This window comes from Macrobrachium rosenbergii, chromosome 23, assembly GCF_040412425.1.
Source record: "Macrobrachium rosenbergii isolate ZJJX-2024 chromosome 23, ASM4041242v1, whole genome shotgun sequence".
Classification (NCBI taxonomy): Eukaryota; Metazoa; Arthropoda; class Malacostraca; order Decapoda; family Palaemonidae; genus Macrobrachium; species Macrobrachium rosenbergii.
This window is the reverse complement of record NC_089763.1, coordinates 45,255,418-45,282,883: the sequence shown is the minus strand read 5'-3', so window position 1 is coordinate 45,282,883 and position 27,466 is coordinate 45,255,418. Positions and strand designations below refer to the sequence as shown.

At 35.2% G+C, this 27,466-nt stretch overlaps 1 protein-coding gene across 6 annotated transcripts; it reads left to right on the top strand.

Moving 5' to 3' along the window:
* Nucleotides 1-1,586: 1,586 nt before the first annotated feature.
* LOC136851582 (uncharacterized protein C18orf19 homolog A-like) lies at nt 1,587-25,527 on the top strand. Of its 6 annotated transcripts, none has more exons than XM_067125862.1 (8): nt 1,587-1,631; nt 5,358-5,485; nt 6,581-6,704; nt 14,030-14,245; nt 14,827-15,031; nt 15,382-15,527; nt 16,437-16,526; nt 24,544-25,527. In XM_067125862.1, the coding sequence occupies exons 2-8, from the start codon at nt 5,435-5,437 to the stop codon at nt 24,636-24,638; spliced, it is 927 nt and encodes a 308-aa protein (XP_066981963.1). In that variant the 5' UTR covers nt 1,587-1,631; nt 5,358-5,434; the 3' UTR covers nt 24,639-25,527. The 6 variants fall into 6 exon arrangements, with proteins under 6 accessions (XP_066981963.1, XP_066981961.1, XP_066981962.1 ...); XM_067125861.1 differs by lacking the exon at nt 1,587-1,631 and adding an exon at nt 2,140-2,295; XM_067125860.1 differs by lacking the exon at nt 24,544-25,527 and having other exon boundaries at nt 16,437-20,715.
* Nucleotides 25,528-27,466: the final 1,939 nt, after the last annotated feature.

The window sequence follows — 27,466 nt, the reverse complement described above, 5'->3', positions numbered from 1 at the left end:
AACTGGCACAGACCAAATGCTGTTTTGAATACTGTTTATGAAGTACTGTAGTAAGCTTTTTATTATTTTATTTGTATGAAGACACGTTGTTCCTTTTTCTCAATAAAATAAGTATATAAAAGACATACCATTTCTTCTCTTTTAAATACGAGAAGCAGGTAGCCATTAAAACCCAATTTTAGTATTGCATATGTATGTATATTTGTGTATGAAATGTGTACATATTCAGTAAATGGAGCAGTGAATCAAGAAGTTTTATACCCTTCTCGAGGAGACCGTTCCTATAAAAGGAAACCCAAAATACCACCAGTTTAGAAACAGCCTTGCCACCAGCACTGGCTAAAATAAAAATGGGCAATTTTTATGCTTATTTTAACTGGAGTGGTTAGCTATAGAATACCACCAAATTCAGAAACATCCTTGCCACCAGCAACTGATTAAATAAAAATTGGTGATTTGTTATGCTACTTTTGTTTTTACTAGTAGAATGGTAAGCTAGCAAAGTCTTAAAAAGAAAACACCTCAGTTAATGCCCTGCCTATACAGTGGTTCCTAAATCGTGACATGCAGGCGAGAAAAAAAAAGGACCAGGAAACATCATCTCGATTGACTGTGTTTCAGAATCACCGCATTTTGTGCACGTCTGTGAAGGTAGGTTGGCTGGCTGACATAAGGTCAGCTTAAATTGAAAGGAGGAGCGTAAATACAGTAGGTGCAAGGCTGAATGTAGGTTTCATACTTAATATCAGAGGAAGTAGACTTTATGTAACTGGTAAAAAAAAAATAAAAGTATAACAAGAAAGTGGAAAGTACAAAGACAACTGTAGCAGAGAAATTCTCAAAAGCGTCAATGCTAACCAGGTATTGGCAACTCAGCAATGACCTATAATTTTGTCTTCATTACTAGTATAATAATAATAAATTGTTCATCATATGAAATGATACTTCATTAAATGTAATGACTTCATTAGAACTGTTAATTTCATAGAAAGATAGAACATTTAAAGCATCTTTCAACTTATTACTGAATCAGGGATGTAACTCCCACATTCTCACTATTGTACAACTTATGTATGCAGAGGCTTAATTGATGAAATTGCTTTTGTTTTAATTCTTTGAGTGAAATACAAAAATAACTGAAATAAATAAATCCTAAGTTTCATTTGTATAACATTCTTTTGACAAGGAAAGTCAAGTTCCATGGGTAAGATACATCACTGACATTCTCGTAAATAAAAAAATAAAATTTGCTAAAGGAACAGTAATTTCAACTGTAATAGGATTAGCAATAATTAAACGTCTCTCTCTCTCTCTCTCTCTCTCTCTCTCTCTCTCTCTCTCTCTCTCTCTCTCTCTCTCTCTCTCTCTCTCTCTATCGTCTTAATAAAAATATTTTTTCTATGACAGCAGCTTCCATTTTTTTCCTTTTGAAGAAATACCTCAAAAATATGGTTTCACATCATGACATCCCTCTGCTATTCTTTTAATAAAAAATTTTTAATACACATTCTTTATTACCTTGTCACTCGCAGACTTCTCGGTTTCATTTTGGATAACGAAACGTTATCTGTGTTGTACAGAATTTGTGTTGATCCCAAGTTCACTGAACCACCGCACACGGCCTTCGAAAGGTATGCATTGGTCTTTGTAAGGCAGTGAAACAAATGTGCTGATTTTAAGTTGAGCAGCACAAAAATGAGAGCTATACTAATAAAAAAAGGCAAGCGAATAAATAGTATTTGGCAGTCTTATTTAGGTTTACGATCGATTTCATGAAAGAAAGATGATACCACAGATCCTAGAGGCAAATGGTTTACGCTCGATTTCATTAAAATGAAAGTTGATCCCACAGATTTGGAGAAAAATAGTTCAAAATTGTACACGATTACATCAGTATTTGCATAATTAGCGCTACGCCAATTTTTGGAAAACCAGATGAAAAATGTTCACATGACCTATTTACATAATCATACAAATTGCTCCGGCTAATCCAAAAGTAAACAAGTCCCGTGCGAATCAGATGTTGGTATCTGTCTCTATGTAATATAAAGAAATAATTTCTTATATTCTGCTTTAAAACAAATTTTGCTATTTATTAGTGGGCACGTGTTAACAAAATATTTGTGTCTAATAAACTATAGTAACGATTGATTTTAAATAAATAGTAAAATCCGTTAGACGTTACAGTGAATTATTCCTCCTATTTCGTCATAAACAACCGAGTAGTGTGGTCTAGTGCTTATTGCTGACGAGTTGAGGCATTTATTAGTAAACAACGATATCTCTTGACAGAAGGTAAGAACACCAGCGGTCTTACCGTACAATTACATTATTAGAATGGTTTATTCTGTCAACCAGTGTTTGGCCCAGTTGCCGGGTTCCCATAGCCAAAATTCCAAGACCCAAGGTTAGTCTGTTGCTTTACCGGGCTTCAGTCTGGCCTACGTACAGTACCATAGGCCTAGTATAATAATCGGAATTCTAAAGCAAGGGTATCTTCTACCTTATGATAGTCTCATTTTAAAGATAGGGTAGCCTATCTCTACCTGAGGATAGTCTTGGACCGAGGATAGCCTATCTTCTACCTGAGGACAGTCTGGGTCCGAGGGTAGTCTGTCTTCTACCTGAGGATAGTCTGGAGCCGAGGGTAGCCTATCTTCTACCTGAAGATAATCAGGGCCCGAGGGTAGCCTATCTTCTAACTGACTATATTCTGAGGCCGGGGGTAGCATATCTTCTACCTGAGGATAGCCTGAGGCCGAGGGTAGTCTGGGGGCCAAGGATAGTCTGGAGCCATGGGAGCATATCTTCTACCTGAGGATAGTCTGGGCCCGAGGGTAGTCTGTCTTCTACCTGAGGATAGTCTGGGGCTGGGGGTAGTCTGTCTTATCCTAAGGATAATCTTGGACCGAGGATAGCCCATCTTCTACCTGAGGATAGCCTGGGGCAAGGGTAGCCTATCTTCTAACTGAGGATATTCTGAGGCCGAGGGTAGCGCATCTTCTACCTGAGGATAGTCTGGGGCCAAGGGCAGTCTGTCTTCTACCTGAGGATAGTCTGCAGCTGAGGGTAGCCTATCATCTACCTGAAGATAATCTTGGACCGAGGATAGCGTAACTTCTACCTGAGGATAGTCTGCAGCTGAGGGTAGCCTATCATCTACCTGAAGATAATCTTGGACCGAGGATAGCGTAACTTCTACCTGAGGATAGTCTGGGGTCGAGGTTAGCGCATCTTCTGCCTGAGGATAATCTTGGACTGAGGATAGCCTATCTTCTACCTGAGGATATTCTGAGGCCAAGGGTAATGTATCTTCTACCTGAGTATAGTCTGGGGCCGAGGGGAATTTATTTTGGGGGGAATGACAGAAAGTGCGTTGAAAAGTGGATATACAGTACACAACAGTAACCTAACCTCACTTAGAAAGCTGGGTCCTACCCAAAAACTGTCATCACCTTCTCCTAGTTAACCTGACCCTAAAGGTATGGTTTTTCATTGGAGGTCCCTTTCTTTATTAAACATGGTTGGTTGTCATGGATTAGCCAAGTGTTTACAATGGAAATGAATTGGTGTTAAGTGAGTCATGGGTTGAGGTGGGAGTCCCCCACTGACTTATCATAACCATCCACTATTTTCAGGCACTGTAAGAATGGACATGTTGCTGCACTTATATCTGACTGCCTTGTTTAGGTATATATGATGAGGGTAGGTGTCTATGAGTGGTTGATTTGGAGTTTTGATGATGAGCATTGCTAACAAGAATGTTGAGCAATGATGATGTGTAGGATGTGAATAGGTATGGGTAGCTACTTTGTGTCCACCATTATTGTTGATTCTCACCAGCTTTGTTTTATTTGAAGGGGTGGGACATACAGCCCTAACTCTCCCACCAAGGATTTCACTGGCTGGTCTCCTTCACAGAAGAAGAGACTTAGAAACATGGGAAAGCCAAAATCCCATTAGCTTAAATGAGCCTGTGTAGTCAGCACTCCAAGAAAGCAATAGAGAAACACAGTATTCTTCCATTGTATTCTTCCATTTTGCACTGGTCAGTAAACCACCCTTTGGTATGTTTGCGGCCATGAATGCAAGGGTTTTTTCAGCTGGTCTTTGATATGAAATGTACAGGAGCCAACCTTGTAAGGTTGGGGTGCTTTTTCTTACCGATGGTACTCTTACCACCTTTGGAAGACATTTCTGAATACAAAACACTACAGTGTTCGCAATTCACACTGATTAAGTTTGCAAAGGTTTCTTTACTGCCATTTTACACAACTGTGAGTAGCAATATGAAGCCCTACCACACCATATACTGTAATACTGTAGCTTCTTAGTATTGGTGTCAGTCACGATATCTTCCAGTCACAGAAATGTGCACTAGGAATTAAGCTTCATAAATTGATAGATCCTTATTTCCCACTTCATCTCACTTTCAGACGTTGGAAGCTAGCTGCAGAGTAGTAAGGAAGGAGCTAAGCCCTCTGCCAAATAATCTGGTCCCTCAAAGAATGAATGCCAAACAAGTAGACTTTACTGTGTAGACTAGGCTAATATGAATATAAAAATGCATCAAACTCATCCAAATTCTGTACAGTAGACTTAAAGCTTAGAGATGACACATGTAAATACTGTAATAAGACAATACAGATGGAATAGCTAAATGAAGATCTTGCTAGTCGATGACACGATGTTAGGCTTAGGATACATTTTCTTTGTTTATGTTACCACCTCACTAATCTGTGTGATTCCCATCATCCTTCTTAAAAATTAGCACTTTTACTTACAAGTTCTTTATGATAGGTGATAAAGTTACCCACACAATAGTAGCGTAATCTCCAGTGGGTAACCACTTTACAGCCATTTTAATTAATTGAGATATGCATAGTGATTTGTTTGTTACATTATGGTGGTAGAAATTTTTTCACTTATGAGTTTCAAACTGCCATTGCAGTTTGGGGTCCTGGGTTTGAGTTGACTGTATTTAAGAATTGTTCAAAATTAGATTAGAAAAATTATATTGTTTAGCTTTTAGCAGGTCTTGAGCACATTATCATATGAGAGAAGTTAACAAGACCAATAAGTCTGTAAGCAAGTTTCCAGGGAAAAGAGTGGCTGTAAGAACAATGAAACAGAAGGAAAATGCCTAGGAAAGAGATGTAAAACAATAAACATTTAATAATGAATATAGGAATCAAATCAATAATCATTTCAAATACTTATGCATTAGTGGATTAGACATTTCCGTGTTCATACTTTCTAATTTTTTGTGTATATAAACTTTGCTAAGTTTAGACTTGATGCCATCGTCACTGTGTGCACATACTGATTTTCAGCTTCCCATCGGTTTCTTTTTTCAGATAAATGTTAGGATGACCACACTGATGTTCAGAAGAAATTATCAAGAGATGTTGTCTTGAGATGCCTTTCATGCATAATGTGGATGCCGTTAAGAGGTAGCAGGCAGTTTTATCTGCCTGCATTACAGGTATGTTTCACTATATCCTGTTGTCATGTTTCACTGATATGGTAGTGTGTGTTTGTTTGTTGTGTTAATCAAGAAGTTTCAATGAAATTGTTATCTTAAACTGAAGCTTATAAGCTTGAGTGTAATAACCACAAATTGTCCTTACTTTAGTAAATCATGTCTATTTCTTTGGTAAATATTTTATGCCAGTAATAAGAATTAGTTTTTTCTGTCATCAGCAAATAGGTTCTCTGCTGTAGAACAATTGCATCCAACTGTCATCTTAATACAGTAATTACAAGGGAAAGGGTTTTAAAATAAGACTAATATTCAAGGTTGAGCAAAGAATTTCTGGTTGAGTAAGTCAGCACTATGGTATATAACTGAATGGACATGTTCTATATTTTACTAAAGTCACAGGAAATGCATTATGAAAAGATTAATTTTTAAGAAATTATTTATTTGAGATGTGTACCCATATGAAGATGCTATAGAAAATGGTACACTAATCATAGATGACAATACATTAACATAGGTCATTGAGTAGAAAATGATACAGTTTTACTTTACACACTGGTATAACTATGAGAGGGGTCAGTAAACTTTAGAGTGTATTGCTGCAAAACCCATTAGGACAAAATTCATAATCATAATGATAATACTGACTTCAGCCACATAGATATAGAACTATTAGATTCAACTATATGATGGTTCTAACCTAGTGTCAGGATTGAATTAATGATATTCATTCTTATGAAAACTCCCTATCGGATGCACATAAACAGGTGTTTTATCAAAATCATTTAATGCATCGATCAAAAAGCATCAATTATCTTAAACATTAACATTTTTGGATGTTGAAACTGTATGTAAAGTGACAACAAACAATGCAATGTAATAAGTATGATAAATTAGCCATAAGAATTGAAAGTTTCATTTTAATATACATAAACACAAAGCTGCAACATTGCTGGTGGGAAAAATTGAGGAATGACTTCCTTATCTACTTTATTGAGAAAAATTAACCCTGCAATAATTTGTGTATGTTTTATCACTGTGTGGTAACCATTTTTTTGTATATTGCAACTTACCATATATTTTTTCTCATCTCTACAGATAACAGGAATTGTGAAGAAGTTTTCAGGAGAACAAATGTACAAAAACAATCTCTCCCGGGTGTCTCTCTGTTGGTTAACTGTTAGCAATGGACGTCAGTTATGTAGAATATATTCATCTTCCTGTAAGTATCCTGAATGTACTGTACTACTTTGGTCATACAACAGAATTACGTATGATAACTCCTTTGTACTTAAAATACTAGAGAGCGTGGAAAATGTGGCGGTTTTTACCTGTGTACTTAGATCAGGGTGGTAAGAAAATACTCCAGTGAGATTCTAGAGGCCAGCGAACCCTTTGATATTCCAGACATCAAATGACATAATGCAAATTAAATCCCTTGAAATTCTGATGACATCGTCCAGAAATAAAAAGACAATTATAATTATTTTGATGTAAGGTAGCATTGGCGGATGGTCATCTTTATTTCCCTTTAAGGTGGAAACTTATTATTAAAGCAGTTCAAAGTTAAAAATTATAAAAATCGTCCCAGGAAATATGAGAATATCCTAATTTATCCCAGACTCCTTGGGAATTGAGAAACTCCCAAAGCAGGGAATTGAGAAACTCCCAAAGCAGGAAACAATACCAACAAATGCATGATAAAATCTGGTATTACAGTATATGGCATTTAAACTTTCATAGCATATTAGGTAAGAATATAGATGCAGTTAACTTATGCCCATGGTGATGCCTGCAGGTTCTTTATACAGCATTTATTAGTTATGTATTTGATGTAACTCTAAGCCTTCCTCTTTTACAAGTTGTGTAATTTCATTTGTGTAATTGTTTAAAAATATTTAACAGTGTTCTTTAATAATCAAGAGTCACTCAAACTTTCCTTTGCATAACAAGAACTGCTAATTCATGATACCAGTGCATTAAAAGAACTACTACACAAACATACCTGTGCACGTTAACTCCACCAGGCACAAAACACCATAACAAGAACTGTCATTAAACATTCAGGAGTTTAAGAACTATCAGTAAATACTCTGCAATATGACAAGAAGTACCACCAGTCACACAAAATCATAGCAAGAACAACCACAAAACACATAATGGCATGAAGAGAACTGCATCACCAAATGTACAATAACATCAAGAATAAAAAATACCATCAAGCATGCAATGAAATAACAAGAACTGCCTCCAAACATAACCTACAACAATATCTGTATTTTAAATTTCAGTGTATTATTATTATTATTACCTTTATTATTATTATTATTATTATTATTATTATTATTATTATTATTATTATTATTATTATTATTATTATTATTATTATTATTATACAGTTTTGGTCAGGGTGGATGGCCTTATGTTGATAATACTGTACTACCTTCATTGATGAAAGAGAAGTTGATAGCTTTTGGTTGTTTTATATTTATGTTTATCATGGTTGATTTTTATTTTGATCATGATTGTTTTTTATTCAAGTGGACAAGAATTTATGGGTCTGATTTGTGTTTTGTTTACGGTAATTATCAGTTAAATGGTTTTTTCACTTTGAAATATATTTTTCCAAAAACCTTAAGGAATGCAGTACAGTACTTAAGTTTTGGATCTTAGGCTTTGCATCGAATAAAATTTTAGATTTTTATTTTATATGAACTGTAATATATTGTTTTGCCCTTAAGAGTGACAACTGAAAGGGGTATGTCTCAGGTTTGAAAACTTTATTAGAATTACTCGACAGGAGTTTTATGTTTTTAGATATTATATGTATAAAACAGATTTTGACATAGGAAAAACCTATTTTTGGTAGCCGCTGTTCGTCCTCAAAGAGGTTACACTCATGGTCCCCCCCAGGGCTCCATAAGACAGACCAACCAATTACAAAGAATTCTCTTGTAGTTGGTCTTGGCCAGAATAGTGCTTGTTGGCACATTGATAGAATATAAAGGACTCAGGACAGGAGGGCTCAACTGTATCTCCTAGGCTCTATGTCATACTAGCACAGATGTGACAACAAATCGATGCCATCTTCATTACACACTGGGTCTGTGCAAGATAAATGTTCACCCAAGTCCCAAGCCTTTTTGTCAGGGAAAGTGGGTGGGTTTGAGGACACAACAGCTACCAAAAATAGGTTTTCCTACATCAAAACTTGTTTTTTTGATAGCGTACCCACAGTTCGTCCTCAAAGGAGCTTACAAAAGAAATAGGCAGGTGACAAAATGGCTTAGCTCCTAATAAATAAATCCCAATTAACCAGATTCATTTTTGGTCTGAGGTATGGTCACAGGTTACTAACCATTTTCTTTATTCCGGATACCCATAGCGTTTGGCAATAAAAAATGGGATCTAGGCTAGGTGTATTATGTAGCTGATATACTGTACTATACAAACTTTGAATTTCAGAAGTTGTCCTGTATAGGAATACAGTATAGATATAATTTCATCTTAGTTACACAAGACCTTTCTATTATCTCCCTAAGTCAAACCATTAATTGATTGAAGTTGACCTAGGGTTCAGTAATAGAGCCTGTCATATTTATGCATTCTTATTATTTAAAATTTAATGCTTGTGCAGTACTTTGACAATACTAATTGTATACTTTTCTGGTTTTATGCCTTCTTGTTATAGCATACTTCATTGACTAATATTTTATTTGAAATATAGTTAGTCATTAGTTAAATAGGACTTCGGTTAAATCTTTTAGTCTATTAGAACAGTATCCATTCGAGAAAGTAATGAAAAGGCATAGAATATCATAGAAAAAAGAAATAACTGGTAGAATATTGTAGAAAAAAGAAATAACTGATCACCTGAATCAGGCGTGGCTTTAGGCTGAATGTCCACAAGTAAGAATTGAGTGGATATTACGTAATATGTTCTAATCCCATAAAAAGAAACCATTACATTATTTAAAGAACGCAGTTGTTTGTGATGCTGATACCAATCAGACAAAATGAGAAGTAACTTTCAATAAGCCTTTCTAGCCAGAGATTTACTATACCTTTAGATTGTTGGACAGAATAGCTGTACATTTTGTTTTCTGTAAAAGAAAACTGTCGAGATGGCTATGTCTGTCCGCCCTCAGATCTTAAAAACTACTGAGGCTAGAGGGCTGCAAATTGGTATGTTGATCATCCACCCTCCAATCATCAAACACTAAATTGAGCCCTCTAGCCTCAGTATTGTTTTATTTAAGGTTAAAGTTAACCATAATTATGCATCTGGCAACACTGTAGGACAGGCCACAACCAGGCCATGGCTGAAAGCTTCATGGCCGTGGCTCATACAGAAAACTCGATTGCAACGAAGAAACTTTGGGGCATTTTTTACTTGTTTTTATTTATATTAAAATTATGATCATTGTGTACTGAATGAATGGTGAGGCATTTGCAGTTGAAAGCCTGTTAATATGGATAAAGTGATTATTACAAATAATTTTCACCTTGAAAATATTATAATAGCAAAAACCTAGTAAAATTTGTTGGAAAACAGTAAATTTTATCTTGATTATACAATAAGAATGTGATTACAGTAATACTTTTATGGTACCCAACAACACAGATTTTGTTCTAGTTCTTTGAATATTTTCATATTAGATGTTGAAAAATAAAGTTCAGAAACTTACTGCATTGTTTGTTTGAGAGTACATTTGAATATTTTCTCTAATCTCTTGTTGAGATTGGAGTTTTGTAAACATCTGATAAGGTGAATGGTCAAAGAAAACTTGTTGTCACATAACTGATTATCAAGAATTTTGAGAGAAAGTAGTTACTGTTATGATAGATTAAAAAGTGTCCAAGCTTACTGCAAGAGTGATATGGCTTGCTCTTGGCTTCAGAAGGCCACTTGAACTGCTTTGGCGTTCGGAAATAACACTTTTGATTATCTAAATGGCATAGTAGAAATGTAAGGCTGAAAATTTAGTACGTTAACCCATGAATCTTCCACTGTTGGAGATCACTTAAATTGTCCCATGTGTGGTACACTGTAGACAGTGCTAATGTTCTTTACAGCTTGCAAAAAGATTTTCTGTACTTAACTTGGGTTTCCCAAGCTAGCATTGATGACCCATTGTGCAATCCCCTGTTGGTGTGATGCTGATTTGACAAACCTATCTGTTAGGCTTCCCAAGACATTTAAGAGAGCCATATATTCATATATTCAGTTGGTGTATGAAATGCCTCCTTCTAAGCAAGAATGGTCATGCACAATATTATAAACATCCCATATTATTCATTATGATGTATACAGTACTTCAAAAATTAGGATTTTAAATGGAAAGCTCTGTAATAGTGTAATGTGTTTGCTATTTTATTTTTTATTTAGAATTTTTTTGGCGAGATTTTTATATCTCTTGTTAGTATTGCTATTATTTTGTAAGAAAATAATGATAATAGCACTATCTAGATAATTATTTCATTTTCATATGCTAGAGTCTTGTGCTGTTTTGTAGATTTTATCATCTACTACCAACCTTAGAAAGTAACATACCAGTGTTTACTCATTATTTTAGTGGCTAAATGATATCCCTCTCAGTGATGAGAACAGTAACTTGGTTTTCTGATAAAGAGTAGCATAACAGATAAGCAATCTTTGCTCTTTGACTTGTTATTGAGCCTCTGATAAGCACTGATGGCCTTTGGTTTGGCCATCAGTGTTTTGCTCAGTTTCTTTGGTGTTGTGTTTCGTTTAGCATGTCTTAGAAATCTGAAACAACAATTGGTGCTAAATTTTTTATACATTTCCTTTTTGTAAGGAATTTCTCAGTACATGAATGTTTGAAATTAGAACTTGCTTGGGAAACTTAGTTTTTATTGTTTTTGTAGTGAAATGATGAGCATAAGTTGTTTCAGTTTTCTGACATAGTTTTGTGTAACAGTAAGAAGACTGCAGATGTTCCTTGATTGACAGCTTCGTGAGTCAGCAAGGTAATTCTCTTTACTAGATGTACAGTGTTTATCTAAAAAGTAAACGGGGATCAATACTTAGCAACCTCTCTATTAGAAAACAGCAAAAATTTCTTTCCCATAAAAGGGGTCGTTAAACGGTTGTGATACAGCGTTTCCATTTGTTTCCAGTATTTTAAGCACTGTTTTATAACAAGCTGTATGTTCATACTGTCAGTTTGGAGTACTTTGCTCAAAAGAAGATTGTGCATAGTTGAAGGTATCTACTGGACTCTAAAAGAACAGGAAATGATAGCTACAACGTTAGTATACTAATTATCAGTAATTTCTGATTTTACAGTAAAAATTTTTTTTAAATCATTTTAGGTGATGTTTTGCATTTACAGTATTTTATAATTTCATAGTTTTCATGATCTCAAATTGCATATGAATTCTCAAACATTTTTAGACCTAATCACTTCGGTATTTTGGTATTAGAAGGAAGGACTTGGACCTTCCTTTCACACCAGTCTGGGCCAGCCTGATTTTGAGAAGACATATTGCCATTTGTGGGTTGTTCTCAAGTCAAGTATGACCGAAAGTGGTCTCTTTACTGTGTTAACCATTGTTGGGTTCCTCTTTACTCTCTCTGAGAAGTGAGTAACATCATAGTGACATTTGAGAAAAAGCATTCTGACACTCGGAACACCCTCATCTACAGTGTAATACTGCATCCTGCAAAGCCCCTCCAGGGTCTACAAAGGGGGAGCAACCAAACTTTTGGAGCTGGCTGTGTCATCAATTTCAGGATTAGGAAAAGTCAAGACCCTTTCCAAATCTATCTGGTACCTAGCAATCCTCTTCCTCTAGGAAGAATCAGGAGCCTTCCCATCCCCTTCATCTTACCTCTCAGATCTCATTCCAAAATTCACTAACTGGAAGTTGGGAGCTGGATTGAGTAAGGGAATTCTTTACATACCATTGGGTAATGTAGTCTGTGTCCCTCAGGAGGGCTACAGGCTATTTTTCAAAGACCTACCAAACTCATTCTCTTTCAATCCTATTCCCAGCCTATTCTCTAGGGTTACCCAGATCTCTCACCTGTGTGCAAAGATGATGAGTACTGGCAGAACTTTGTTGGAGTCATAGGTAAGTGTTTTCCAGGCTTTTTTGGAAAAAGTCTTCCAAGAGCTGGAGACTGGTCATTGACCTCTCTCCTCAGAATGAGCTTGTAGCATCAGTGAAGAATGTGAGAGAGCTTCACAGATTCTCACACTTGTTTGGCATATGGAATGTTGAAGATCTTTCCCTGACAAGAGATCCAAGAAATTTTCAATTCTCTTGGTGTGTGGCTTTATAGGTGATGTTCAAGACTAGATGCCTTTGTCTTTGTGAGAATTTTGTAGTGCGATCTGCACACAACTTGGCATCTTCAGGTCCAATTATCAAAGACTGTTTACTAGCACCAGCAGGCGCTTGAAGGTGCTGTCCAAGAATACTTTTTCCTTGTGACTATGTGAGGTCATGAAGCAAATGAGGGAGGCAGAAAGCAGTACAGCTGAGGGCTGAAGGGGTGCTGCAAAGAACTTCAAAAACTGATTATAGTGTGCTAGGCAAGGCACATCTTAGACAGTATTCACTCGATAAGGACCTTAAACTGCAAGAAATGCATATCTTATCTTTAGCTTATTCAGTGGTATTTTAAGATGTCTTTTGCCTAGTAGATTCTGTAAGTGTTCCAGTGTTACAAGTCAGGGAAGAAGATAACTTTGAGTGCCTGTAGCAAATATTTCAGTTTTTGTAGTATGATAAAAATGCTTCTTATACCTGTAAATGATTGTATGGTTATTTGAACATGTAAATCTTTGCTTGATTGAATTTTGTTTTGGATTATTTGAGTGCAGACAAGCACTGTGAAAATAAAGTAATCAATTTTAGCATCTTCATTACACCATTATTATTATTATTATTATTATTATTATTAAAAACTTCAACCAAGTCACAATTACATTATAATTGTAACATGTCTTTAACTGTTACAGAAGATAATGTCAGAAAGATACTAATTTGTCTTTGCTTTTAGTGTATAGTAATATTGATTGTTATTTGTAGAACACCTTATCTCTGCTGTTCAAGCTGCCCAAGATATATTGCTGACCCAGATGTTATATATAAATCTTTTATCATAGCCTGTTCAGCTTTGAAGAAAAAACTTATGAAAAAGTTAATGCTTATGTTTTTGTATTACAGTAATCAGTATTATTTTGTTAAAAAACGGCTCTTCATTTTTATATTATTTTAATGTTTAAACATGTGATACAATTAATGTTATTTGATAGTTTAAAACAAAAATGTTTAGTTTAGTTTGACATTTTAAATTGTTTTTATCTACATTTCAATGAATGATCTATTTTTTAACCCCCATCTGGTTTAGGATTAATTGATGTTGAAAACTGATGACTGTTATGTATTGTATCATAATGGCCAATTGCTTTTTTTTGTATGATTTTTTAACCACATAATGGGAGAGTTACTGCAAATGTTTATCGTTTTCCTGTAAATGTCGGGTATAATACTTTTGTCATTTTTTCTTTCTAGGTACTTGGCAGCACAGAAAGCACCACTGCTATAGCTCTTATTATCACGCTCCCTTTACTATAAGAAAAATGACAGGTGGTACATTAGTTATTCCTCCTCTTTCTCCATCAGCAATTACACCTCTTCCTTTATGGTCACTGCCTGACACTACGTTTAAGGAGTGTCATGTGCGGCTGTATTCTACAAAGCCTCCAAGTCAGCCATCAACTCCAGTAGGTGAGTACTGATCTTTTATTTATATTTAGTCCTTATTTACCACTATTTATAGTGTTCTTTGATCATTTAGTCAGTGGAACATATAAGACACATAGGTCCACTCTGTTTAATTTTTACTTGTGTTTCCAAGTCTGTATGAGACATAGGATATGCAATCATTTCACTAATAAAATCAAAGTATCTTCACCAAACATTGCATCTGTTTTCATACCAAAATTGTGTGTAATAAATTCAGCATTTTAAAATTCCTGCAATTATTGCCACCACAGAAATTTAGAATCATTGACTAGTGGTATTATAGAAGCCCTTCAAAGTTACTGCCCTAAAAATTCTTGGTCAGCAGATTATATGACACTAGTGTAAAAATTGAAATAGGTTGGATACCTGGAAGTGAGATTAAAATCACCAAAGCTGCATTTACTATGATAAACAGCAGTTTAGATTAAGAAAGAATAGTCAAAAGTCAAATGATTTACTGATTAATTACAGGAAACTGAAAATTTATGCTGTATTTACAAAAACTTTACAAAAATTCCCGTTTTACCTTTACAGTAATTTGCTCTTTTTCCTCTTGAACTTAGATGAAAACCAGAATGAGATACAGACCTCAAAATCTACCAGTAGTAAAAGTAGTACTGCTGTTCAAAATGATGGAATCAAAGAAGAAAAGCTGTCTCTTGTCCAGAAATTCAAACTTATGTACAAGCAGTATTGGTATGTCTTGATCCCAGTACACGTAGCAACATCTCTTGTGTGGTATGGCTCTTTCTTCATTGCTGCCAAAAGGTAATTGAATAAAAAATTGTTTGACTTTTTTTAGGGGTATGTTCTTTGTAAAAGACTAAGAACATCCAATGCTTTTTTGGGGAAAACAGTGAATATTGGATTGTTTTAAAGTACTGTACATGTACTGTATTAGCATTCAGAGATCTCAAGTAATTTTAGTTTTTTATCTTCAGTTTTTGTTATTTGAATTGCAGTAAGCAAATTTTGTGTAAGTAAGGCTGGTTGTTTGATACCTATGTTGATCATTTTGTGAAGTAGCAGTCTCTCTTTGTTTTGTCCAAATGTTGAAAGAGGACAAAGTCAGGTTGAAATCATTTTACCAAAATGTTTATATAAAATTTCTATTTCAGTGGTGTGGATATTGTTCCATGGCTGGAATGGATGGGAGCTAGTGAAAAAATTCTTAGTCATCTTAGAAATAGTAATGCTGGGTATTATGCTCTTGCTTATGCCATGTACAAAATTGCTACTCCAGCAAGATACACTGTAACCATTGGTAAGTTAGTCATGTCATTTTTTGTCATTTTTCCTTGTTCTTTGCCTAAAATGCAGTTGGAAACAAATGAAATGGCTTTGGTATAAATTTTTAGGATGTATATCTCTCTTCAGTCAAGTTTGTTGTTTTAAATGGCTTGTTGATTTTCACTGAATGAACTTCCATGATCATTTATGATTAGCATATATTGTTGGTAGGATGTTGGGAATATTTAATTTTTTTGTTGTAACAGGCACGGTTAATTAAACTTTTATAGTAGTTCATATTTCTTTCTTAATTTTGTAAAGTTCTGTGACTGGGCTGATTAGCAAATAAAAACATTTAGTAATAATAGTCAACTGTACTCTTCACATCAAATTGTGTTTTTATCTTTGTACTAGCAGTCTTCCCAGCTTAACTAGGCACATTTGTCAACTGTGAGATTCATAAGTTGACAGACTTATGTCACTTTATTCCATGCCCTTTCAGTTTTATTACAGTATTCAAAATTCTTTATCATTACCAAAAGCCATATTGTGTATTTGCCACATTAGTACTTATTAGCTGCTTTTCTTTTTGTAGGGAATATAACAGAATAGTAAATTATTCTTTCTGATAATGTACCTGTATATTAATTAATCACTATAGTTGATGGTCTCAAGTCATACATTAATACATAATAGTCATATTGTTTCTTAGAATTTCAGCATTTGATATTTTGGATGCTTAAAAAGTTTCTAAAGAGACTGTCTTTGGTTTATAGATTCCCCTAACAAGTTACATGATTTCATTGGTTTCTTTATTGATATGTGGCTCACAAAATAAGGAAGGATAAATTGATCTCAGGATTTAATATTTTCCCTAAAAAGCATCACATCTACTTTCCTTGTTGGATACATATTTTAATACTTCATTTTTTGTATTAAACAGGTGGCACAACTCTTTCAATCAATTACCTCAAGAAACGTGGCTACATTAAGCCAGTCCCATCATCTGAACAGCTCAAGGAAATGTATGAAGGTAAAAAGGAGGAATTAATAGAGAAAAGAGAGGAAATGAAAGAAAAGTATCAAGAGAAAAAGGAAGAAATGCTTGAAAGATATCAGGAAAAGAAAGACGAGATCATAGAAAGGGTTAGTGAGAGACGAGAAGAGATTAGGGATAGGGTAGCAGAAAAGAGAGATGAAATAAAAGGGAGAGTAGCTGAGAAGAGAGAGGAATACAAAGATAAAATGGATGTTGGAAGGGAGAAAATAGAAAAATTAAAGAAGAAAGTCTTTACAAAGAGGTGAACATTGTATTTGGAGGTTTAAGTGCATCTAGCTAATGCTTTGTTTTCAGGTCGTCTCTTGTGCTGATTTTCATGTAATTGGAGATGTTTTTACATGGTCACAATCCTGCTTGTTAGTTAGGAGGTTGTATAAAAATAATGTTAGAGCTTGATATGCAGTGAAACAGGCATACAGTGTGATAAAGGCAGCTCTTTGCATTTTGTGTTTGACGTAAAACTGACATAGCATTGGCTACATTACACTGTTTACACTCATGAGGTTTGACTGTGTTTTGCTTTTGTCAGCAGATGTCAGTGTGGTGCTAACTGGTCATTTTTGTTTTTTGTTTTTGTATTTGATGTTGCGTTTAGACTGGGTATGCTGTACCTTTTTAGACAAGCATGTGTCAGTCCTCAGCTTATTTTCACATGTAAGGAACATCATCTTTGGGTTTCTTAATTATTTTTAGAAGGTTTGTTTGTTTTAGGGAATACTGTAGTTGGTGATTGTTTCATTATGGGAAAAAAATTAGAAGTAAATACCTTTAATATGGATTTAAATATGTTGTGTTTCAGGTTTCAGCTTGATAATTTCTTATAGTGGAGTTCCCTTAGTAAACTTAGGAATATCTATATTGTAGGTAGTTCATTTTATTCAAGAAAGCAAGTTACATTTCTAGTGATCATTTGCAGAGTTAATCATTCACTTTCAGATAACTGATCTTCATTGAATTTTAAAGAATGTTTACTACTTGCAAATAGGGTTTTTTTTTTTGGTCAGAGAACTAGTACAGTATTCACTTTATGCAGACAGGCCTTTTTATCTCCTAAACTGGCTTATAATGAAAATTTAGTAATCTGTTTAATAAAATAATGCAACTGTTAAGACATGATTGATGAAGATCTTTGTGCATGTGATTAACCTTCATTTAATATATTGTAATTATTTCAGGATTTTGTGAGGTTGGGTATTATCAAAATGAGTTCCGGACAAGTGATTTTCATTATTTATATTAATGAGTGACATTTCTCATTCATCCAGAGAATTTATTCATACATGATAGGTGAAAATTTGAGTAGGGTAAAGTTACAGAAATTGGACAGCTTGGTGGGAAGAGATTGAAGGGAAAGAATGAAAAGTAAAAGGCATAAAGCAAAATAGTCAAAGACCTAAGAATCATTGCATAAAACCTTTTGCACCATCTACAAAGGGCCACTCAAGGCACATTTTCGTTCACTATTCAACAGAAGTTATAAAGGCCTGTCTTTCTGAAATTGTACAACTTGAAGTTACCCATTTGATATATATTGCATTATTTGTTAGGTGAAGAAAGGAATAAATTTAGGGACATCACCATTTTCCAGATAGTGCACAGGGAATAATGGCCTGCCAGAAATCAGTGCTTCACAGTACAGTATAGCTAAATTCAAAGTTGGAAATAAAGCAGGTTTGATGAAACTCAAATAGACAATTATTTCAGTCAGTTGTAACTTTTGAGCTGAATATGGTTGGGGATCAAATTAGTTTAGTTGGTTTTGCCTGGACTTCACACTGTGATGTTCCTGAGTTCAAGCCCCCCACTCTTGGTTTGATAGACTTCACTGGCAAAACATGACTTTACTGTCCCTGTGAGCTAGGGATGGGGTATTATGGGAAGCCTATACATTTGACTGCCTGGTTCTGGTTCTTCCTGTCCTACCATGGGTGGGAAGGTGGTCTGGGCATTAATCATACATGTTCAGTTTCTAGGACATGTTGACCCCCAGTGCCATGGCTTGCTCATGCCTGTGCCACTCAAGCAACTTTTAAACATTGTAAATTACCACAAGTGGTCTGGCTAAATTACTAACTGGTAATAGTGTGTTACATGTGATTCAGTGCCATGATACATTAAATCATATTCTTGTAATATGTGGCACATTTTGATATGTAGGAGTAGTTAACTTACGCAGAGTGACATTTAGATTACAGTTGAAGTATTTATTTGGTCACTGAAAAAGCAGTTTGTTTTTATTCATGAATACATCTAATTTTGAATTATGCATTCTTGTTGGGCATGATTTTTTTTTTTAGTTAGGTGCCTTTCTGTTAAGTTATGAAGTGTACAATGGTTTCAGGGAACTTGGAGTTATTCCCTTATGTGCTAATGTCACAGTATTTTATTTATTGATTGGTGTATTTATTTTTTTATTTTGTAATTCATGAAGCATTAAATTTGGATCATGAAATGATAGATAAAAGAATGTATTTATCTGACAAGATACAGCTATAGGGAATTTATCCTTTGTAAATTTTCTTGTACATTATCATTATTATGGCATTTTTATTCATAAGTAATGGTATTTATGGGTGTATTCCCTTTAGAAATTCTAGTAGAAAAATATGGGGCTTTATGGCAATTGTTGTGTTAAGTGCTTGCTTAGTAACACTTTATGGGATAAATGTAATTACTGATTGGTTTCATTCTTTGTATCATAGGAATTTTTTCATTGCTTTCATGTGCATCTTTTCGTGCAGGATTTTTTCTCATTTATCAGTACTGGAATTGGTAATAGAGGTTAACTAAATTCAGAAGTAGAAAATTAAAGTTATTACGGAAAAGTAGTCCTAAATGTCAGTTAACTCCTTGCTGTATTCCTGTAAGGGACTCTGTTGTTTTCAAAACTTATTCTCCATTTCATAGGTCTTCCTAAATCCATACATCTTGTGGAAAATTTCAACTTTCTGTGATCAACAGAAACATAAGTAAATTTATTTTAGATTTTGTATATGTAAGTTTTTAAATCTTCAGTATGACTGGCTCCTTTTGAGGAGTTACCCATAATTTTTTATTTGAAAATGGTACTAATTGCTTTGAAAATGATCCTAATTGTTATGCAAAGTTGAGAAGTTTGTACTAGATTTAGGAGATTAGAAGTCTCACCATTGTGATAAATTTGTTATAATGGATCGAACCAAAGTCATTTTGAAGGTATTTCCACATGGTTCATTAAATTGTGACACACCTCACGTAGCAAATTTAGCCTCAAGGGCATGCTGGCTGTTGGTGGCTGTGTAAGCCCCATCTTGATGTTTACCATAATTTTGTGTGGCATGTATACAGATTTTGTTTGTTTGGAAGTATAATTTTCATTTTCTTTTTCTTCGCACATTGCTGATAATAAAATTATTATTTTCTCAGTGTATCTGGTATGTAATTTCTAATGTGGATATTCTATAAGAAGAGGTGAATAAATGTTGGATGATATTCACCTGTAATATTTTGTGAAGTAGCAGTGTCATATACATTAGGCTTACAAGCTTTTACATGTCCTTGTTTACGTTCGTTATAGTTAGTTTCTGTGACTGTCTGGTTATTTTTAATAACAGTTTTGTGGCATGGGAAGGATGCTTAAGTATGAACCAACATGATGCTGGTGGCAGAAGGTTGTTCCAGGTCTTCATTATTAACATATTTATTCAAAATCATATATAGTATGTGCCATTCAGTTGTGGGATTATTTCTACTATAGATGTGCTGTACCTAAGGTTAAATAACAAACTATTTAAGTTTTACTGATATAATTTATTTATGTATTTATTAATTTACTTATGATAGGTTCCTTTATTCACCTAGACAGCTAGTTAAGAAGGAAAATGAAATATTTAAAGATACAGTATGTACTAGGTTTTGCCACTTAGGGAAGAGGACTAGAAGTGATCTGTTTAATTAAAGCAGGGTACATAAATGTAGGGAAGTAAATTGAATTAGTTCTAAATCTCAGGAATGTAAACATGTAGTATATAGAACTTCTTTTGCACAAGGTAGTTTAAATATTATCACTGATTTTGTTATGAGGGTGTTGCAATCTGTGACTCAGATCTTTCTCAAATATCCAGGTTTGGGAATTAATGGCTGATGCTGTAAATACTGTTGTAAATAAACAAGGAAATACAAATATATTTGATAATTCTTAGCATACCTGACAAGAATAATAAAACAGGGAACAATGTTTTGAAGGTGAGTATCTTTTAAGATTATTGTAGTTTACGAAAAGTCTTTTATTAAAGGTATGTTGCCTAGCAGATTATATTTTTTCACTGTACGGTACTGTATTTGCTTTTGAAAAGTTATTTTCCTTTGGGTTGCATAAAATTTAGTAGGATGAATCCTTTGGACTTAACTGACTGAAATGTAAATGTATTTACATCTGCATAAAAGTTGATAGAAGACAAATTCTGTTCATACAACAAAAATATCATGTATGAATTACATACATGTGAATAAAAAATGTGATTGGTATTTATTTACCAATCTCATGAAACAGTATAGTACTTGAAGAAGTTGAGATATATGTCAGCTTGAAACTATATATCAAGTATTTATTCTTGGTACGAAATTTGCATGCAAGTAATTATCTTTGATATCTTTTAGGAATATTTGAATACTAAGCTTATGAGGATATGTTATATTGTTGAGTAATTTATCTTGACACTTAGTCACTATTGTTCCCCTGAGAACAACCATCACCTTTTAGACAAGTATCCCTAGCGTTAGCAGGAACTTGTTGAAGATTGGTGACAAGGGAGTTAGGCAGGCAGTTGAGTGACATTGTACTTCTGTGGAGGCATGGTTCTTTACTGGGTTGTGAAGCTTGACATTATATCTTTATTGCTTTGTGTAATGTAGCCATTTAGTATGTAAAGAAAGGTTCATCCTCCAGGTATGTGGCATGAGGTCGAACAAAAGACAGTGAGTTGGGAGCAGGAAATGTTTCCACCTTTCTTCCTGTCTTTGAGTTGTCCATTCCATCATCATCATCTCTTTTTATATGGACCACTATGATGTTGATTGGTAGTCTCTCCTCTGGGTGATCTTCCAGGCTCTCCTGGAGTGTTCCTTCTCCTGTAGAAGGAGCTCTGGTCTTGCTCCACTTGGGGACCAAGCTTCTTGAGTAGTCTGTTAGTCAGTATTTATTATTCATGATCATCTACAAGGCTCCTTGCAGGTAGTTTTTCCAGTGACATTTTCATTCAGGAATTCCTTTACTCTCCCTGGGGAATGAACAGAAGGCAGTAAGATAAGAAGAGTAAATATGGTTTCCTTATACTTCTTTCGTCCTGTTTTTTAGTTCTTATCTGATGGGAAAGTCATATGATCATGGATGCAGACCCCATTCATAACACTGTTTGGTATGCTGTGTAGCTGGTACAGTACTCCTCTTCCCTTGCATACCTACATACCCTGGGAATGAGTGGGTCCACTCTTACAATAGCCTCAAATCAGTTACACATGCACTACCTGTGCCTGTAAGCTGTATGTACATGTGCCATGTCTGTGCTTATGTCCTGTGCAAAGCTGCCTGTGCTCATGCATGTGTGCTACTTGTACCTGTACACTGTGTGTACTCTTCAGAGGTCTGGTTAAACAAATCATTTATAACTGACTAACTGTGTGTACTCCAGGTATAACAGTGCTTTTTCTCTGCATGATGCTGCTTGTGTTCAAACACTGCATTTGCTCATGCATCCATGTTCATGGACAGTGTGTACCACCTGTGCTCATTCGTTTTGTGTACCTGGGCTGTATCCATTCTTGTGCCTGCACATATGCTGCCTGTGCCACGTCTACGTTCATGCCCTGAAAGTGCACTACTTCTGCACTATCTGATCTTACATACTTCTTTAATACAGAGGAACGTTCTTGATTGCTTCTTAACCACTGAAGGCATAGCAGTTCTTGATTCAACTTGAGACATCAGGTGTCTGTTAATCTTGGAGACACTGACCAACTTGAAACCTCTCCAGCTATTACCAAGGCATTGTTTTTGTAGCTTCAGTTGGATTTTCCCCTTTTGTCAAAATCTTAAAAGAGTTTCCTCTTTTCAAGAAGCTGGCAGTCAAGTCCTTGAAGTAGGGAATTTAGTTTCCACACTCTCTCTCTCCTTATATCAACAGGTTGGAAAGTTTGCCAGCACTGGCTGTCCTCTCTACTTACTGTCAATGATGAGTTCCCAGCCTTCAAATAAGAGTCAGTCCTAGGAAGCTGCATTGCTGGGTATTTCTTTAAGATTTCAGTACTACAGATGTCACTTTCACTTCAAAAATCTCTGTAGAATCTCAAGAGGTAATTGCAAAGGTATGGCACCTATGTTACCTCTTGCCATCTTTGCAACTTTTCTTATTCCCTGCCATCCATGGAAAGGAAGCATTCACATGCTTGTCTTCCTTTCTTACGGTAGCCTCACATCCTGCCAAAGGATCCAGGAAATTCGGCTTTCATCAAGTAGTTACAGGTAACAATTTTCGTTTTAATTTTCCCTGCTCCTTTCAAACAAGTTTTGCAGTTCACCTAAAGTGCAATGCTGGGCTTAGGCTGTTGAGGAGATTCTTTGGATTTGGGGTCCCTTCCCCTCCTCTGCCCCCTTCCAAGCTGTTGGACACATCAGTTCATGTTCATGTTGGACTGGCAGATGCCTGATAGTGTGACAGTGTTCTGCCCATCACCTTTAATAAGAGTGCTATCATTCATCCACAGGTAAAGATATTGCCACTTTCCCACCTTGTTCCCATTCTCAAACAGGAAAGACAGGATTCCCTGGACTTTCGTAGACTATAGTTTGATTTGAACTAAACTCAGCCCCTCTTCCCTCCTTATGCACATTACTGGGGCTGATAGGTTTTGGTGGGTGTTTGAATGCCCCTCCAGTCTTTAGCTTTCTTTAAGGAACATGGCAGACATTCACAACTTCACGTTCCTCAGCATTGAGAACAGTGCCAGCCAGTTTTGTATGATGATCCTCCCACCTTAGGAGTAAATTACCTTTATAAAAGGTGCTTATTTTTATTCTAGTATAGAGATACCAGATTTTAAAGTTCTTTGTAATTTTTTTGAATGATATACAGAGCCTGTTATCATGATCCCACCTTTTTGCCAAAATCAAAAGTGACTTTGTTACTGACAGGTTTGTGGGCTGCACCTGCCTGCCACCAGTTAATCACCGTGTTAACCAAGCTTGCGCTAGGAACGCTCATATAGAAAGCTGTAGTTTATATATCTCTGAAAAATACAAATTATCATTAAAATTTGGTATTTCTTGGCTTTCATAAGGTTCATCTGAAAGATTTATTATAAAAAAATTTTAATTAGAAATTAAACAAGATGAAGAAGTTGGACTGTTAATTGGAAGGAGACCAATTGAAACAAGAAAAGTGAAAGGCAGAGAGTAATGCAGCTGTTAGGGGCCCACAAATGGTTGTTGCAGTTATTTAGTACTGTAAAATATGTCTTCAAAAATTGGTTTAATGATGGAAGGTGCAACAAAAATGAAAATCACGATTTCCCTCTAATCAGAGATTTGATGAATGTTATTCTTTATATGCACATTTTCTATAAATGTATTGCAAAAGTTAACTCATAAATTAAAGAGAACTAGTACATGTATTTGCAATTGAAAAAAGAAGTAGATATATAAAAAAATCAAGTTTTGCTAATTTAAATCATGGCTATCTGTAAATGAAAGAATTAATACAATATTTACATTTTTTGCATTTGTTGAATCTACATCCATTACAGCCTACCACTGGTTGATGGGAAAGTAAACCGATCATGACTTTGTTGAAGTCTTTTAATCTTGGGAGGTGTTATGTTGATTTTAGTGTCTTTTATTTTCATATAAAGTGCAGGTATTCAGTCTCAAAAGAGTTATTTTGGAAGTACTGTACATCATATTTTTTTGAATGTTTCAAAGTGGAATTTAATGTATTCCTATGTAATTTTTTGACAGCTGTGTGTGGTAAGGTTCATTCAATATTGAAAAGACCTTTCAAGAAGGAGAAAGATGAGCCAGCATCACCAACGCATGATTACGCTCCAGTGTAGCTTGAGGCAGTTTCATAGTTCTATGGGAAGAAGTTGACATTTGCATTGATGCTGGTTTTCATCAAACCAGTTCTTTTAACCCAATTAATGTAAATGCTAATAACTTGGCCAACAGTCTCGTTTTTAGTATTCATAGATTGGGTTCCAGATTTATCACTTCATGATCTGCAGGAAGCAGTTCATGACTCACTGGTGACTTTTAATTAGATTTAAACCTGTCAAAAGAAAAATGTTTGAGGTACAGTTCATAGTATTCACTGAAGATACTATTGATATGTCTTGTACACTTGTAGAGATTATTTAGCCTTCACATCACCAAAATCTTATAAGAGTTCAGAAATATCTTTTCCTATAGAAGAAGGATACAGTAATTATTTTGCTGTTACATCACGTGTATACCCATGGCAAAGCAGCAGTATATGTAAGAAATTTTTTTTTAAAGAATTGTACAATGGTAGCCGACTTGAAATAGGTATGGTCTTGCACTTGACTTGACCAGAATTCAGTTTTGAAGCCCCAAGATTGTACTATTAAGAAATGGAGAATTTTTAACTTTGTTTTACCTATATCATACACCAAAGAAGTACATTTGTAATCATTATAGCTGTTTAATAATCAACAACTAGTTAAACTTAATAAGACCAGTATCACCTCAAATCCTTGTCTGATAATTTGGTGTATTGGGTAAGGGAACCCAAGTGATTTCTTGTAGAACTATGGAAATGTTTGGTGTCTGTAGATATGTGACAAGTATAACTGTAATTAATCATATAAGGTGCTGTATTAAAGAGCACAAATATAGTATAAAATTGAAAATACTGTAAACCGAAAATATGATTAATGAACAAGAGTATCAAATGGGGGGTCCATTATTAAATTTGTAGCAGTTTATTAATTATCATTATCCTTTTTCTGCAATCTGTCATTGTGAAGTAAAAACCTCACATCTTACATATGTTGTAAAACATACCTGCCATGTGGTGTTGGCATTTACTTTGCCTCCCAGCTCTGATGGTGAAACTAGTTAATATAATTACAATAACTGACTTAAGACAAGGAGGGACACTCCATATCCACAAAAAGTTGGAATAGTATTTATTTCATTAATGCCTATTAATTCATTAATGCCTATTGTTGGTGGACCCCGTAGGGGGTTAGTGCCGTCAGTGCACCTCATGTGGTGCACTGTAGGCATTACAGTACTTAAGGTTCTTTGCAGCGTGGCTTCAGCCGCTAGCTGCAACCCCTTTCGTTCTTTTTTCTATACCTCCTTTCATATGGTCTTTTTTCCATCTAACTTCCCATTTCAGCACTGAATGACCTCATAGGTCCCAGTGCTTGGCCTTTGGCCAAAATTCTATGTTCAAGTTACTGGTAGTGGAGAAGCCATATAGAGAAGAGGTAAGAACAGAGTTTTTTTTTTTAGAAGGACTGCAAGTAAGAACAGTCATTAATGAGATGGACATCAGGTAAGAATTTGTCCCTGGGTGAACGGTGAAAATTGGTACTAGGTAAAGTTTCAAGTTGAACAGCTATGTGGGAAGAGGCTGAAAGTGAACAGATGAAAAGTAAAAGGCAGAAAGTAATGCATCTGGAGCCAAAAAGAAATACTCAATGGGTCTTTAGTGCCATCTACAGTATGACAAACAAGGCACTGTAGGTGGTAATCCTTTGCAAGGATGACAGAATTAAATACTATATCATTCCTTATGACTCAAAGGATGATATAGTGTTTAATTCAGTCATCCTTGCAAAGGATTACCACTTACAGAGTGCCTTGTTTGTCATACTGTGGATGGCACTAAAGACCCCTTGAGTATTTCTTTTTTGGCTCCAGATGCATTACTTTCTGCCTTTTACTTTTCATCTGTTCCCTTTTAGCCTCTTCCCACATAGCTCTTCAACTTAAAACTTTACCTAATGCCAATTTTCACCGTTCACCAAGGGACAAATTTTTCAAGCAATCCCTATGAGCAAGGATGGATTAAATCCAACTGATGCTCTAAGCACAGCTAAAAAACATGGTGCACTGTAGGCATTATTCAAAGGAGTTTGCAGCATGCCTTTAGCTGCCCATGCTTTTTAGCCTTTACCTCCATTCCCATTTCTTTTCTTACATCTTGCTGTCCTGCCTCTCTAATGCACTCCGGTAGTGGGGTAATGCCGCCAGTGCACCTCGTGCAGTGCACTGTAGGCATTACTTAAGGTTCTTTGCAGCATGCCTTCGGCCCCCTAGCTGCAACCCCTTTCGTTCCTTTTACTTTACCTCCTTATGTATTCTTTCTTCCATCTTACTTTCCACCATCTAACAATTGATTCATAGTGCAACTGCAAGGTTTTCCTCCTTTTACACCTTTCTAACCTTTTACTGTCAATTTCCGTTTCAGCACTGAATGATCTCATAGGTCCCAGTGCTTAGCCTTTGGCCGGCCTAAATTCTACATTCAGTTCAATTCAATGCCTCTCTAATGGTTAATTTTTACAATAACAGTTCCTCTTTCATATCCTTGTACGTCCCCTCATTTATTTTCTGGATCTCTCTCTATTGCTGTCGGACCATTCAGAACTCCCTCCTCAATCAGTCATAGCGTTAAATGGGTCGAAGTGCCCCATTGCTTTGTTATATAGCCAAAATTATATATATATATATATATATATATATATATATATATATATATATATATATATATATATATATATATATATATGTGTGTGTGTGTATATATATATATATATATATTGATGTGATCTGAAAGCAAATAAAAACAAACACATTTACCTAATTCGAAAAGACAATATTATTTCATGGTAATCAGAAGCTGAATTTA